General features: G+C 39.3%; 3 protein-coding genes across 3 annotated transcripts in view; 2 read left to right on the plus strand and 1 right to left on the minus strand.

Moving 5' to 3' along the window:
- Positions 1-610: 610 nt before the first annotated feature.
- On the plus strand, positions 611-6,154 carry rbbp4 (retinoblastoma binding protein 4). The gene is made up of 12 exons (XM_060897017.1): positions 611-770; positions 1,224-1,371; positions 2,006-2,151; positions 2,263-2,436; positions 3,394-3,509; positions 3,627-3,787; positions 4,326-4,452; positions 4,555-4,632; positions 4,724-4,800; positions 4,908-4,965; positions 5,081-5,191; positions 5,475-6,154. Exons 1-12 carry the CDS (start codon positions 755-757, stop codon positions 5,535-5,537), a joined length of 1,275 nt encoding a protein of 424 aa, XP_060753000.1. The 5' UTR covers positions 611-754; the 3' UTR covers positions 5,538-6,154.
- A 234-nt stretch (positions 6,155-6,388) lies between these two features.
- Positions 6,389-10,717, minus strand: sync (syncoilin, intermediate filament protein). Its single transcript, XM_060897016.1, has 5 exons — positions 10,567-10,717; positions 8,695-9,443; positions 7,169-7,591; positions 6,908-7,032; positions 6,389-6,822 (listed from the first exon to the last, which is right to left on the minus strand). The coding sequence occupies exons 2-5, from the start codon at positions 9,427-9,429 to the stop codon at positions 6,765-6,767; spliced, it is 1,341 nt and encodes a 446-aa protein (XP_060752999.1). The 5' UTR covers positions 9,430-9,443; positions 10,567-10,717; the 3' UTR covers positions 6,389-6,764.
- Positions 10,718-12,613: 1,896 nt separating this feature from the next.
- nhsl3 (NHS like 3) overlaps positions 12,614-12,906 on the plus strand; it is a 41,409-nt gene continuing 41,116 nt past the window's right edge. The window contains exon 1 of the mRNA XM_060896924.1: positions 12,614-12,703. The gene's annotated coding sequence lies outside the window, so the exon portion shown is untranslated. The remainder of the gene's footprint in view (positions 12,704-12,906) is intronic.

The following is a 12,906-nucleotide window of genomic DNA, read 5'->3' on the forward strand; positions in this document are numbered from 1 at the left end:
TTCCAGTATAGCCTTCGCTTAGGATTTTTTGTTTAAAAGAGTAATAATAATACAAAATGAATACATAAAAATGTAATAATAATAATAATAATAATAATAATAATAATAATAATAATAAATGCACACTTTATGAGTAATGATTACATTGTTATAACAAATATCTGTACCTAAAAATGACCCTTTAGCAAATGTTCCTTGTCAGTTACATAACCAAATATAATATAATCAGAATATTATAAAATTTCCAAAAAATATCAAACTCTAACGATGGGGAATTTCTGTGTTTTTGCGCGCGCCGTGTTGGCTACTGCTCTCTGATTGGTGGAAAGCGTGCGGTACTGGATACTGTTTCCTGATTGGTGGAGATCGTGTTGTAATGGATACTGCTTCCTGATTGGTAGAGAGCGTGCTGTGACGGCTGCTGCTCCATGATTGGTAGAGAGCGTGTTGTAACGGATACTGCTTCCTGATTGGTGTAAAGCGTGCTATGACGGCTGCTGCTCTCTGATTGATGGAAACTCTTCTGTCCCGGGTGCAGTGCGTTCGGTGTCGCTGCTGCTCTCTGATTGGTGGAGATTTTTGCGGTTCCTGCTGCTGCTCTCTGATTGGTGGACGTTTCTGCGGTTCCGGCTGTAGTTGGCGCGAACGTGTACAGCAGCCAGAGACAAAGAGCATCTTGCACTCGTCAATGTGGAAGCTCCGTTCGTGGTGATCGGTTATTTGTAGGTGTATAATTATTACTCACTGACTCGGCATGGCAGATAAAGAAGGTAAGCGCTGTTTAACGAGACTAAAATTCCGGCTTTATTAGCTACTTCAACAGCAAAGCTAATGTTGCTAATTGTTAGCATTTGCGTATCAACACAGGCCTCGCGCGTCCCGCCATATTACTAGCTAACGTCGTTACAAACAAAGCTGCTGTGCGTTTTAACTTTTTATAAACTATTTAATTTGCAGACGTGTTCTGTCTTGTGTTAGACTCTGAATTAGACCAGGAATGAAAGTTACACTGCTGTAAATAGTTGACAGGTCGGGCTGGTTGGAGCTTTTTGAATGAATTAGCATGCTAGTCTCAGTACAGTTAGGGCTTATAAGAATGACTTGTAATAGAAGTCATGAAGTGTTGTCTGAGGTGTATAGATGTAGATTGTTTAGTGCCTGAGGTGGAAGTTCGGTCGTTCACATGTTCACAAGTGGCCGATTTTCCATTTGGTGTGTTGCAGCTGCTTTTGATGATGCGGTTGAGGAGCGGGTGATCAATGAGGAGTACAAGATATGGAAGAAAAACACGCCGTTCCTCTACGACCTGGTGATGACCCACGCACTCGAGTGGCCGAGTCTCACCGCGCAATGGCTCCCTGATGTCACCAGGTAGTCCATCACGTTCCTATCTGAAGCACAGGGTCACCGAGTTGTCCATCACGTTCCCAGGTGAAGCACAGGGTCACCAGGTAGTCCATCACGTTCCCAGGTGAAGCACAGGGTCACCAGGTAGTCCATCACGTTCCCAGGTGAAGCACAGGGTCACCAGGTAGACCATCACGTCACCAGGTAGACAATCACGTTCCCATCTGAAGCACAGGGTCACTGAATTGGCCATCATGTTCCCATTTAAAGCACAGGGTCACTGAATTGACCATCACGTTCCCATCTGAAGCACAGGGTCACCGGGTATTTAATCACAAACCCATCTGAAGCACAGGGTCACCAGGTAGTCCATCACGTTCCCATCTGAAGTACAGGGTCACCAGGTAGTCCATCACATCAGTTTTCAAGTACCAGTCCTTTAAATGTTTACTGTGCAGTTTTCTTATGTAAAGTGTTTCATGCATGTATAACAGAATGGACAAAACCTGTGCTTAAGATGAATTACAATCAAACTGAGGAATTCAGGGGCAACATCATCCTTTTTCTGAACAGAATTTTATTTATTTATTTATTTAAGAGTTTGATCTTAGTTGCATCTGCTTTAGAATTAAGAAATATTGTGTGCTGTACCCCGCAGGCCTGAGGGGAAAGACTACAGTGTCCATCGGCTGGTTCTCGGCACCCACACCTCTGATGAGCAAAACCACCTGGTCATTGCCAGCGTTCAGCTGCCAAATGATGATACCCAGTTTGATGCCTCACATTACGACAGTGAAAAAGGAGGTAAGAGTGTTTATGTAGTTTGGTGATAAGCTACTAGGTATTTGATAAGCATGGACATGTGTATATCATACCTTCGTGTTGTTTTATAAAGTCTTTCTTGTTTGATTTCAGAGTTTGGTGGCTTTGGATCAGTGAGTGGCAAGATTGAGATTGAGATCAAGATTAACCATGAAGGAGAAGTGAACCGGGCCCGCTACATGCCTCAAAACCCCTGCATCATTGCCACCAAGACTCCAACCAGTGATGTGCTGGTCTTTGATTACACCAAACACCCATCCAAACCAGGTAAGAACATCTTTTGTTAATGTCAAAGTCTGTTAAAATGCTAATGAAATTTGAAATTGGTGTTTTGTAGCTTTTTGAAAAAATTTCTTGCTGTTATGAAAATTATATAAAACATTAGATTATATTAGACATTATCAGGGGAGGATAGTGTGTTTAAATGTGTGGTCTCTAATAGGCAAAGAAGAACAATAATTCGTTTGCCTTTTGGTCTGACTACTTTAATGATGAAAGCAAAAGTGGGTGCTTTTCAGGTGTTTCCCACATTGCTATAGCAACCTATGAATATTTTTTTTAAAGTGGGTATTGATCTGAATCACCCTGTAAACCCTGAAATTTTATTTGCACCCTTGTTCTGGGTCAGAATTGAAGGGAAATTTTTTGTTCCACGTTTTGGTATGAAAGAAGTTCAGTCAAAATTTTAAATGGGAACAAGCAACAGATTAAAAAAACAAAAGGTTTGATATTATGATATAAAAGGGACAGGAAGGTGTGGAAGAGTTTATCTAATTTTTTAGAGAAAATTAGTGATTCAAGGTCATTGCTTGGCCAGACTTTATCTTTGTATCCTCTGGTGTGGAGTTTCGAAGTTCTAGGTTATGTCAAACTTTTTTTTTTCCCTAGACTGGAGAACAAATTAAACACTACACCATACTGCATTTATTTAATCTACAGATACTAAGTTAGTTGCAGCATCCAAAATCGCATACTACTAAATAGTAAGTCACTAGTCCCACCACTGGTGTCAGTTACTAGTTACTTCCCTGGTATTGTCTGTATGTGCATGCCTACAGAGGGGAGGTTCATCTGTGCAGTGGAGGAACAAGATCGTACAGCTTATGTTCTTTAACTGTGATTCCACATGTAGCCTGAAATGACAGTTTTCTGCCAGAGAATCCTGAACCTAGAAGGAATCTTGGGTCCTGAAGCTTTAAGTCTCTCATTGCCAATTTCCTGTAGACCCCTCTGGAGAATGCACTCCTGACCTGCGATTGAGAGGACATCAGAAAGAGGGCTATGGTCTGTCATGGAACCCCAACTTAAGTGGCTGCCTCCTCAGTGCCTCTGATGATCATGTAAGATGCAACATTCCTGTTTTCACATTATCACTGCTAAATATACTGTCAGATCACTGCATTGTAAAATCTGTACACACAGCAATGGGCTTATGATGTCCTCTCTTATGTTCTCAGACGATCTGTCTGTGGGATATCAGCACAGTACCCAAGGAAGGGAAAATAGTCGATGCTAAGACCATTTTCACTGGTCACACTGCTGTGGTGGAGGATGTGTCCTGGCACCTTCTGCATGAATCGCTCTTTGGATCAGTAGCAGATGACCAGAAACTGATGATGTAAGTTAGTTTAGATTATTTAAGCATAAGGGCACCCGGGCCTTTTAAAGCCTCTAAAAAAAAATCTGGGTAGAATTATTCACCGGTAAATGCAAGTGCTCACAAATGAGAGATTTAATTGCCTTGCCGCAGATCACTCCAAGATGCCCGAAAGCCATTTTAGCCAAGTGTTATATGGGTGTAAATGCATCCCTCTCCCAGTCGCATTGAAAATTGATGATCTTGTGCCCGCATTAACGTAAATTAAATCTGCTATGCAAAGCCAGAGGTACAAAGCAATCTAGCATTTATCTGGAATAACTGGAAACCAGGGAAAAAAAGTACATTCTGTTACAAGACAATGTGCATATCATATGCAATGTAGAAATCGCATTTAATTAACAGTTGCACATCTGACTGCAAGTGTAAATGCTTTTCATTAAAACTCTTAGTAGGTGTAGTCAACACAGCTATAAACGCCTCTGGAAGAACTAGTACTTTTATAAAAGATGTTTTTTAGTGTTTGGTAATAAAAAGCTATCTACATTTTCTGTCTCAGTTGGGATACACGCTCTAATAACACATCCAAGCCCAGTCATGCAGTAGATGCACACACTGCAGAGGTCAATTGCCTCTCATTCAATCCTTACAGTGAGTTCATCCTGGCTACTGGATCTGCTGACAAGGTAGGAACAATAGTTGAAGAGCCTTAATCTTGTCTCATGTAAAGAATATTTTATAATTTTTTTTTTTTTAAATCCCACTATAAACTTTCTTTTTTTTAATAGACTGTTGCCTTGTGGGATCTCAGGAACCTTAAGTTGAAGCTGCATTCCTTTGAGTCACACAAAGATGAAATATTCCAGGTATGGGAATAGCTATAAAAATGACTTGTCATTAAGATGACTTGATTAATCTTGAATGCAAATTTCCCTGACCTTTTAATGTTGCTTACAGGTTCAGTGGTCACCTCATAACGAGACCATCCTGGCCTCTAGTGGAACAGACAGACGTCTCAATGTTTGGGATCTCAGGTGACCATTTACTTTTACTCCATTCCTGAGTTCTCAAAGAACAAAAATAATTTGCTCTAATCATCACATTCTTATACTGAACCTTTATTTGTTTATTTTGTGTGTAGTAAAATTGGTGAGGAGCAGTCACCAGAAGATGCAGAAGATGGACCTCCTGAATTACTGGTGAGAAGCAGCAGATTGCGTCATTGATTAGTTATACAGCCATGTACAGATTTGTATATGTATTTGCACGTGTCTTTTATATATTGATTAAATAGTTATGTTTTTCTCCTGTCAGTTCATCCATGGTGGGCACACAGCAAAGATCTCAGACTTCTCCTGGAACCCCAATGAGCCATGGGTGATCTGCTCTGTGTCTGAGGACAACATCATGCAAGTCTGGCAGATGGTAAGTCAATATGTTCCGCACATTAAGCTGTTCTGAAAGCTAGTGTAAAACGGTTCTGTTAAGATTTACAACTAAACCAAAATGCACTGAAGCAATGGTTAAGATTAAACAGTCAGGCTGATGTATAATCAGTGTGTGGTATTTAGGTCATCTGTTTATTTTACTTAAGAGATGTTCCTCTGAATGGATGGTGCTTAGTAATGTGCTGTAGAAGATACAGATTTTATCATGTCTATATAAACAGGAACAATCCCTGATCCCATTTTTCACTGTTATTCTGCAGGCAGAGAACATCTACAATGATGAGGACCCTGAAGGAGCAGCAGACACAGAGGTCCAGGGATAAAAAAAAAAACATTGTAGAACTTTGAGCATCCACCACGCCTCACTGTCTCACATGACCATGCTCACCAGTTTTCTGAAGGGGTGAACTGCATTGGTTGCATCTTCAGTCACTCTCATAATACTCAAAATGAAGTTTCTTGAGAGAAAGAGAAGTGAATTAAAAATGTTCTCTTTAATATGAAAAGTGTATTTTTCTAAGAGAAATTGGTTGCTCTTAATTTTCAATACGGCTTATTAAGCTCCCATCCTTTCTTTTTCTTCTAATGTTTATCCCATAGCCTTTACATTCTAAGGGCTTGTCTTGGCTAAAAGGATGTAAAATTGAACCCAAATGATGCTTATGCCCACATACCTAATTACCATAGTCAAATTGTGGTGGATGTCAGTAGGTTACTTATTTTAGATTTATTTTTACATGGCTGAAATTTGAGTCATTCAAGCAAATGTTATCAAGGGTCCACATGGAGACTTGTGTACTCTTCGTTTTGTACTTTTCCTCAACAATGGTCTGTCATGTTATTGTCTTTAATATTCTAAATCATTTTGTGTTTTTCAGTCTCTTTCTTTATGTCCACACTGTTGTACAGAACATTGAGAATAAACTGTTTTTCATTGAAATGATTCAGCCATAATAATGATTATACCCTTTGGCTCAAGCATTTTGATTTATTTAAGTATGTTCACACTGATTATAATAAAGCGCTTCAACTCATTATTGAGGCTTATCTAAACCTGTTCAGCGTCGTTCAGACAGCATGTTCTCATCGTTCTTCCATTATGCCCTAATATGTCCATCTTCTCTCGTGTCTCGTCTTGTTTGGTGCCTTAAAGACAAGTCACTGGCACTTAGACTGTTGTGTATAAAGCTTTATTTCCTCCACTCTGACTCACATCCCGATCAACACTGCAAGTATGTCTAGAAAGTTCTGAGCTGTTTAAGTAGGCAGATTAAAGATTCAAATCTGCGCAGTCTCCATCACACGTTCCTTGCTGTTGTGACATTGCAGAGAGGCTGAGTGGTGCTGGTACATTACATGTTAACATCTGCCAGCTTTGGAAAATTTATAAAGGGCAACCACATGCATGTTTATGCTATTAAAAGTGTGGCAGTGCAATGAGAGATTATTTACATTTAAGAATTAAGCAATCAGACAATCCCTGCAGAAACAGCTAGAAGAACTTCTGTCACTACCAAACTGCAACGTTAGGCCATGTTTGTCTTCGTCAATCAGGTTTTTTCTTCCATCAGTAGGATGTCCTGTGGAGGGTGTCCCTCTAAGCTTTCCCTGTATAATTAAAAATACAACATTTATCTGGTATTCGTCTTATTATTTTGTAAATATATTCATTTACATGAACAATAACACTTGCCTATAGAAGTATAGCTGCTTGGCCAGACTTTTCTTAAGTTCCTCCATGTCTTTTAGTTTATTAATCTGTATCTGAAGTTCAGTTTTTAGTTCTCGGCTGCTCTCCTCTAGGCGGTCTATTGTTTCCTGTGAAAAAAAGAAAAGGCTTTAGTACATTATATCTTGCAACTATCGCTTCAGGATCAGTTATATGCAATAATATATGTTTCAACATCGATAACTATACATACTCAAAATGATGTGTACAGACTTAATTACATACACGGTATTGTTCCACATTTTCCTTTCTCTGCTTCTCCATCAGGTAGATGCGCTCCTCCAGGCGGGTCCTCTCTAGTCCCAGCCTCTGTTCTTCCTCTTTCAGGGGCCCCAACTGGGTTTTCAGCTCTTGGGACTGCTCCCTGTACTTTATTAAAGCATCAGTGCTACTTTGCCGTCTCTTTAGTAAGGCTACCAGCCTGGGCTCGTAAAACTCCTCCAGTGCTTTGATTCCGCCCTGCAAGTACTGCTGTAGGTCGAGGGATGCACGTCGGCCTTGAGACAGGTACGAGTGGGTCTTGTCCTTGCTGGATTCCTGGGCCATGTTATTTGTCTGATTTTGTAGGGTCTGCACTTGGATTTGGTGTTCAGAATGAAGCTGATCAATGACTTCAATCAACTTCTCAACAAAAGCCTTCATCTCCTCCTGATTGAAGAGGACAATGCAGCATTAGACAGTTTACTCAGAATGGGGCAATGAAGAAAAAAACATTTAGTGTACGGCAGTTCTGTGGAGGGAAATTGTTTCTCTGTTGATGAGAGAGGTCAATGAAGAATGTTTTGACTGGTTTGAACTGACAGAAACACTACAGAACCTCAAAAAACTACTCTGTACAATTGTGTTGAGCAGAAAAGCATCTCCTCAAACCTTGGAGGCGTGGATGGGCTACAACTGCAGAAGTCCACATCAGGTGGCATCGGGCACAGGCTTATGAATACTGGACAGTTCGAAATAAAGCCTGATCTGATGAATCTCAGTTTCTGCTGAAGCACACAGGTGATAGGGTCACAATTTGGCACAAACAACATGGACCCAACCTGCTGTGTATGAACAATGCAGGCTAGTGGAGGTGGTGTAATGGTTTGTGGACCATGTGCATCACTTCATGGCCATAATTTGCCCATCTGATAATGGCTACTTCCAGAATGATAATGCACCATTTTACAAAGCATCTCAAACTGGTCTCATAAACATCACAAGGATTTCAGTGTTCTGCAGTGGTCTTCCCAGTCACTGGATTGAAAAGAATACCTTTGGGATATGGTCGCTTGGGTTTGTTATGAGATTCACAGCATGAAAGTGCACTTGTGAAAGTGCACATTTCAACATGGAATGGAAGCTCAATGAAATGTTTCCAGCTGATTTCAGGGGAAAAGGAAAGTCTACCCAAGTTTAGTATAGTGTTCCTAACAAAGTGATAGATAGATAGATAGATAGATAGATAGATAGATAGATAGATAGATAGATAGATAGATAGATAGATAGATAGAGTGAGTGAGTGAGTGAGTGATTGAGTGAGTGAGTGAGTGAGTGAGTGAGTGAGTGAGTGAGTGAGTGAGTGAGTGAGTGAGTGAGTGAGTGAGTGAGTGAGTGAGTGAGTGAGTGAGTGAGTGAGTGAGTGAGTGAGTGAGTGAGTGAGTGAGTGAGTGAGTGATTGATTTGGGCTATCTTTGTCCCATATTCCTAATATGAATGTTTATACTCGCAGATAGAGAGGCAGACAGACACACAATTACACATCACTGTACCTGTTCTTCCTTTAGCTGCTCCACTTCTTTCTGATGTATGACCAAAGTCATCTGGCTCTGTGCACAGTCCCTGGCAGTAGCAAACAAGCGTCGCTTGAAGAGTCGCATCTCATTCAGCAGATTCTGTCTCTGCAGCATGGCCTTAGACAGGAGCTTCTGGGCCTCCTCAAGCTCACTTCTCAAAGCACGAGCCTCCTCCTCCATGGGTTTCTCCAGCTCGAGAAGCTCCTGCACCAGCTCCTCTTTCATGCACTCTAGTCGGCTCACCTCCTCAATGCAGCTCTCGAATGTTGTCCCCAGCTGCTTTAGCTCCATTGTTGCAGACAGCTCTGGTACAACAGTGCTGCCTTCAGGCTCAGCTACTGCCATAGATTCTGCTGTGTCTGAAATACAGTCTTCATACTCGGCACTATCCTTTAAACAACTGGTTACTAAAATGTTCTCTCTTTCTGAGAATAAAGATGGAAGAGTAGATTTGGTCTCATGAGTGCCTTCAAATGCATCTAGCTGTGCCAGCATCTGTCTCATAAGTACATTAAATTCAACATGCAAGGTTTCCTGACATTGTTGTGAATAGGGCATGGAATCGCCAGGAAGAGCAAATGCAGCTTGAATCTCATCCAAGCAATCTTCAAAGTAATCTTCATCTTCCTCAATAAATAATGGATCATGTTTTTCCTTGGGCTCAGACAGAACCCCACTGTGTTCCTTCAAGCCAATGTCTTGTTCAGCCATTTTCAGTTTATTACCTGTGAATAAATATACTTTGCTATGAATTACTGGCTAGTTTATAATTCTGTCGTTTACAGGTCAAATTTATTTACATTATAAATCCTAAACCTAAAGAGTTTTTAATCAGTACCTCTAAGAACTTTTTTTGTATAAACCTACAAAATCCCTTTAGAGCACTATTCATTCTCCAAGGAAACTTTGAGGCATGTTAAACTTATGAGAAAACTTGATTTGTGACTCTTGGTAACCATCCTTGTTTGGTTGTGGGTGATGAGAGAGATCTTGTTGAACAACCATAATGTTTGGATGCTTTGTGAGTTTTGGATAGCACTGTGTAATAAATGGACATGGAGGTAATGCTGAGTGGAATTTAAGATCTGAGAGGCATGTGACAGATTAAGTAGCAGCTGCACAAGCCTAATGAACAGCTGATAGATGATTAGCCTACAGACAAAAATACAGTACTGAACAAGTTAGTATTGTGTGGTCCATTATCAGAATATACATCCATTTTTTGGGAAAGATAAAGAATAGATGATGGATACTGACGTTTTCATCACCATGGGCCAAACAACCAAGCCTCCAAGTTGCAGCTTGTACCTCAATTCCAGCTCTAGAGCAAATATGTGCACTTTTTCCATGTGTACCCTTGGGAAAAAATGTGATATTACTGTCTTTGATACCCTATATGGTCTGACAGAACATGTCCCTGGTAAATGGGGTCAGTAGGTACAACGGCAAGCTCAGAGAGAGCAGCTGGCAGTCATGGGCACAGGCATGGCACATTCCACTGGCACACTGGTACAAAACCCACTATGAACTCGCATTCTTCAATACGAAGAACATTTGAAATGTATAATTAAATCTTCCATTGTCTGTTTCTCCCCTGATGCATCAACAACATATCAAACAGACCTCTAGTAATAACATTTGTTAAACAAATTTGTTAGGTTGAAATTAGACAAAATTTCATTCAGACCCTTAAAATGACCAAGAAAAGCCAAACATCAAGATCTTGCACAAATGTATCTACACATTTTTCTTTTACATTTATATTTTTTATATTATATTTCTTTTATATTGTCTTAGATTAATTAGAATGTATTTTGTACAAAGAAAGTTAACATGCCAGGTACTCACCACAGTCATTACAGTAGGTTTCTTTCCCCCACAGCCTCAGAGCAATATCCAAGTAGTGAGTAAGAGCCAGGAGAAGTCAGAAAATAAGAGGGAGACATGGGACATCTGGTTTCTTTCTCCCAGACTGCCGACTCACCCAGGCAACTTGGACTCTGTTTACATTTACGAATAAACAGTAGGAGGGACGAAATATGAGCCAGTTAAACATAGAGTCCATCTTAAACTGAGCATGTACAAAGAGGTCCACTGGGAGCTGACCAGCTGATATAAACCAATGAGGCTTCAGAAAGAGTATTTTATATAAATAAATGTCAGAATCCAATTAGGAGCATAGTGTTCATGACAACACAGAAGTATTAAATGGGATTTACAAAAGGGCATCCAGATAAATGTAACACTATGATAGCTGGGAAAACCAAAGGAAGCGCTAGCTGCAAATCTGTGTCCAGGTTCAAAACATCACACTCTTGTACCGAATACTGCATACGTATCAAGTGCTACGTTTTAATATGAAATAAGCTTTACTGATGAGCTTCACAGAGGACAACTTCTGAATAATCCTAAATAATGATGTCGTTTATTATAACATGACCTAAAAGCCTGGCTATCATCAAGCCTACCAGTAACTGAAATCTATCACAAACAGAGTGCAACCATGAAGCTGGAGAAGCCACGATGACAAAGTGTAAGACTTAGCGAGTCTAACGGTTCTGAATTCCCTCCATGCCTGTTCAATGCCAAAGCTACTCTAAATAGACACTGTACTTTACATGACCTCTTTGAAGACAGAAGGATTTCTCGGTTCACTTATGAATATGGTGCAATTAATAAACATACTGTATTATTTACTTTTATGTATATGAATCTCCAGTCATTTAAGCACTATTAATGAGTAAAAAATATTTCCAAATTTCAGAATAAGATTAAATATCTCTTTATTTGGTAAATACAGCAATGTACTACACATGCAGCTTGTGACATTTAATGCATACTCTATTATAATATGATTTACGCTATTCTATTTTATTTCAAAGCTGAGAATTAGATTATATGGATCTTCGGATCTGCCTGTGATTCTCTTGAGAGAGATTTCCTGGTCATTGTTCTGATTAGTGAGAATGACTGCAGAGCATTTTGGGTAAGTTAAGTCAATCAACAATAAATCAATAAACAATCAACACCATTAGTCTAATATATATTTATTATGCAACTAATTTCTAATGAAAATGACTTGTTTGGGAAAACAGGAGTAAAAAAATGTAAGTTCAGAAATAAATTTGTTCATCAGCATTCACTAGTGAAGGTGAAGTCCATAGCATATGATTTACATTGTTTTTTTAAACATCATATCATTGCAGGAGCCATCATACCATGTGCCTGGGGAAGTTTCTAGTGAAAGAATAAAATGTTAAAAGAAATAACGTATGAACGATTTGAGCTGTGTTGATAGAGAGGAGTCAAACAGGTGGACATGAGCTAATGGAAAAGAGCACTGGCTTCCAGGGGCTTTCCTGCACCATAAACTCCCAGAGTTCCCAGTAGTGTGTTTCTCCTTTATGACCACAAAGTGGTGATGCTCAGCTTCTGTTTAACTAAGACTGGTAGTCAAAAAAAGTTATTATTATTATTATTATAATAATAATGACAATAATAATAATAATAATAATAATAATAATAATAATTAATAATAAAAATATTCTTTTGATTCTTTGTTTATTTAAGACTTTTAACAATTTGAATTTGTAATCTGTTATTAACAGTTATTTAAAATTATAATTGTATACATTAGATCGTTGTTAATCCTCTACTAAAAAACCTGATATTAAAGAATAAGTAAAAAGATGTTATATTTATGCATATTATTTTTTTTTTAACGAAGCGTCAGTAATTCATTGTTAATCTTCATTCAAACTGTGATTCTCTGCTATGACCACAGAGCGGCGCTGTTTAGTTTCTTTTTTCATTTCCCATCCCAAACCTAAGCGCACTCTTAAGTCTATGAAGGAGTGTAAGAAATCCCATTCCCAGTCCTCTGCCCTCTCAAGCTCTTATCCATGCAGATTGAGCCATGAGGACCTGTGAAGTCTTCAGGAATGTTCATTTGTTTTAGAAGAGTCCAGCAGATCTCTGGGAGGAGGTAGTTTTTTCCTTTTATCATTCTTTTTACATTCACACCAATGTGAATCTTTCTCTCTCTCTCTCTCTCTCTCTCTCTCTCTCTCTCTCTCTCTCTCTCTCTCTCTCTCTGAATCACAGCCTGTAGAAAACCTCTCTGGAATGCAACAGCACTGCTACTGTATAATAAACATGTGTTGAGTGGATTTCATTTGGATTTGAGAA

Source organism: Tachysurus vachellii, chromosome 21 (assembly GCF_030014155.1).
Source record: "Tachysurus vachellii isolate PV-2020 chromosome 21, HZAU_Pvac_v1, whole genome shotgun sequence".
Taxonomy (NCBI): Eukaryota; Metazoa; Chordata; class Actinopteri; order Siluriformes; family Bagridae; genus Tachysurus; species Tachysurus vachellii.

Bases quoted from the DNA above. Each gene is read 5' to 3' on its own strand.
- rbbp4 (XM_060897017.1), top strand. The intron at 4,633-4,723 runs GTATGGGAATAG...TGTTGCTTACAG, and splicing joins ACAAAGATGAAATATTCCAG to GTTCAGTGGTCACCTCATAA. The intron at 4,801-4,907 runs GTGACCATTTAC...TTTTGTGTGTAG, and splicing joins CTCAATGTTTGGGATCTCAG to TAAAATTGGTGAGGAGCAGT.
- sync (XM_060897016.1), bottom strand. From the start codon at position 9,429: ATGGCTGAACAAGACATTGGCTTGAAGGAACACAGTGGGGTTCTGTCT. The intron at 7,592-8,694 runs GTACAGTGATGT...CTCTTCAATCAG, and splicing joins AGCAGCTAAAGGAAGAACAG to GAGGAGATGAAGGCTTTTGT. The intron at 7,033-7,168 runs GTATGTAATTAA...TTTTTTTCACAG, and splicing joins AAAATGTGGAACAATACCGT to GAAACAATAGACCGCCTAGA.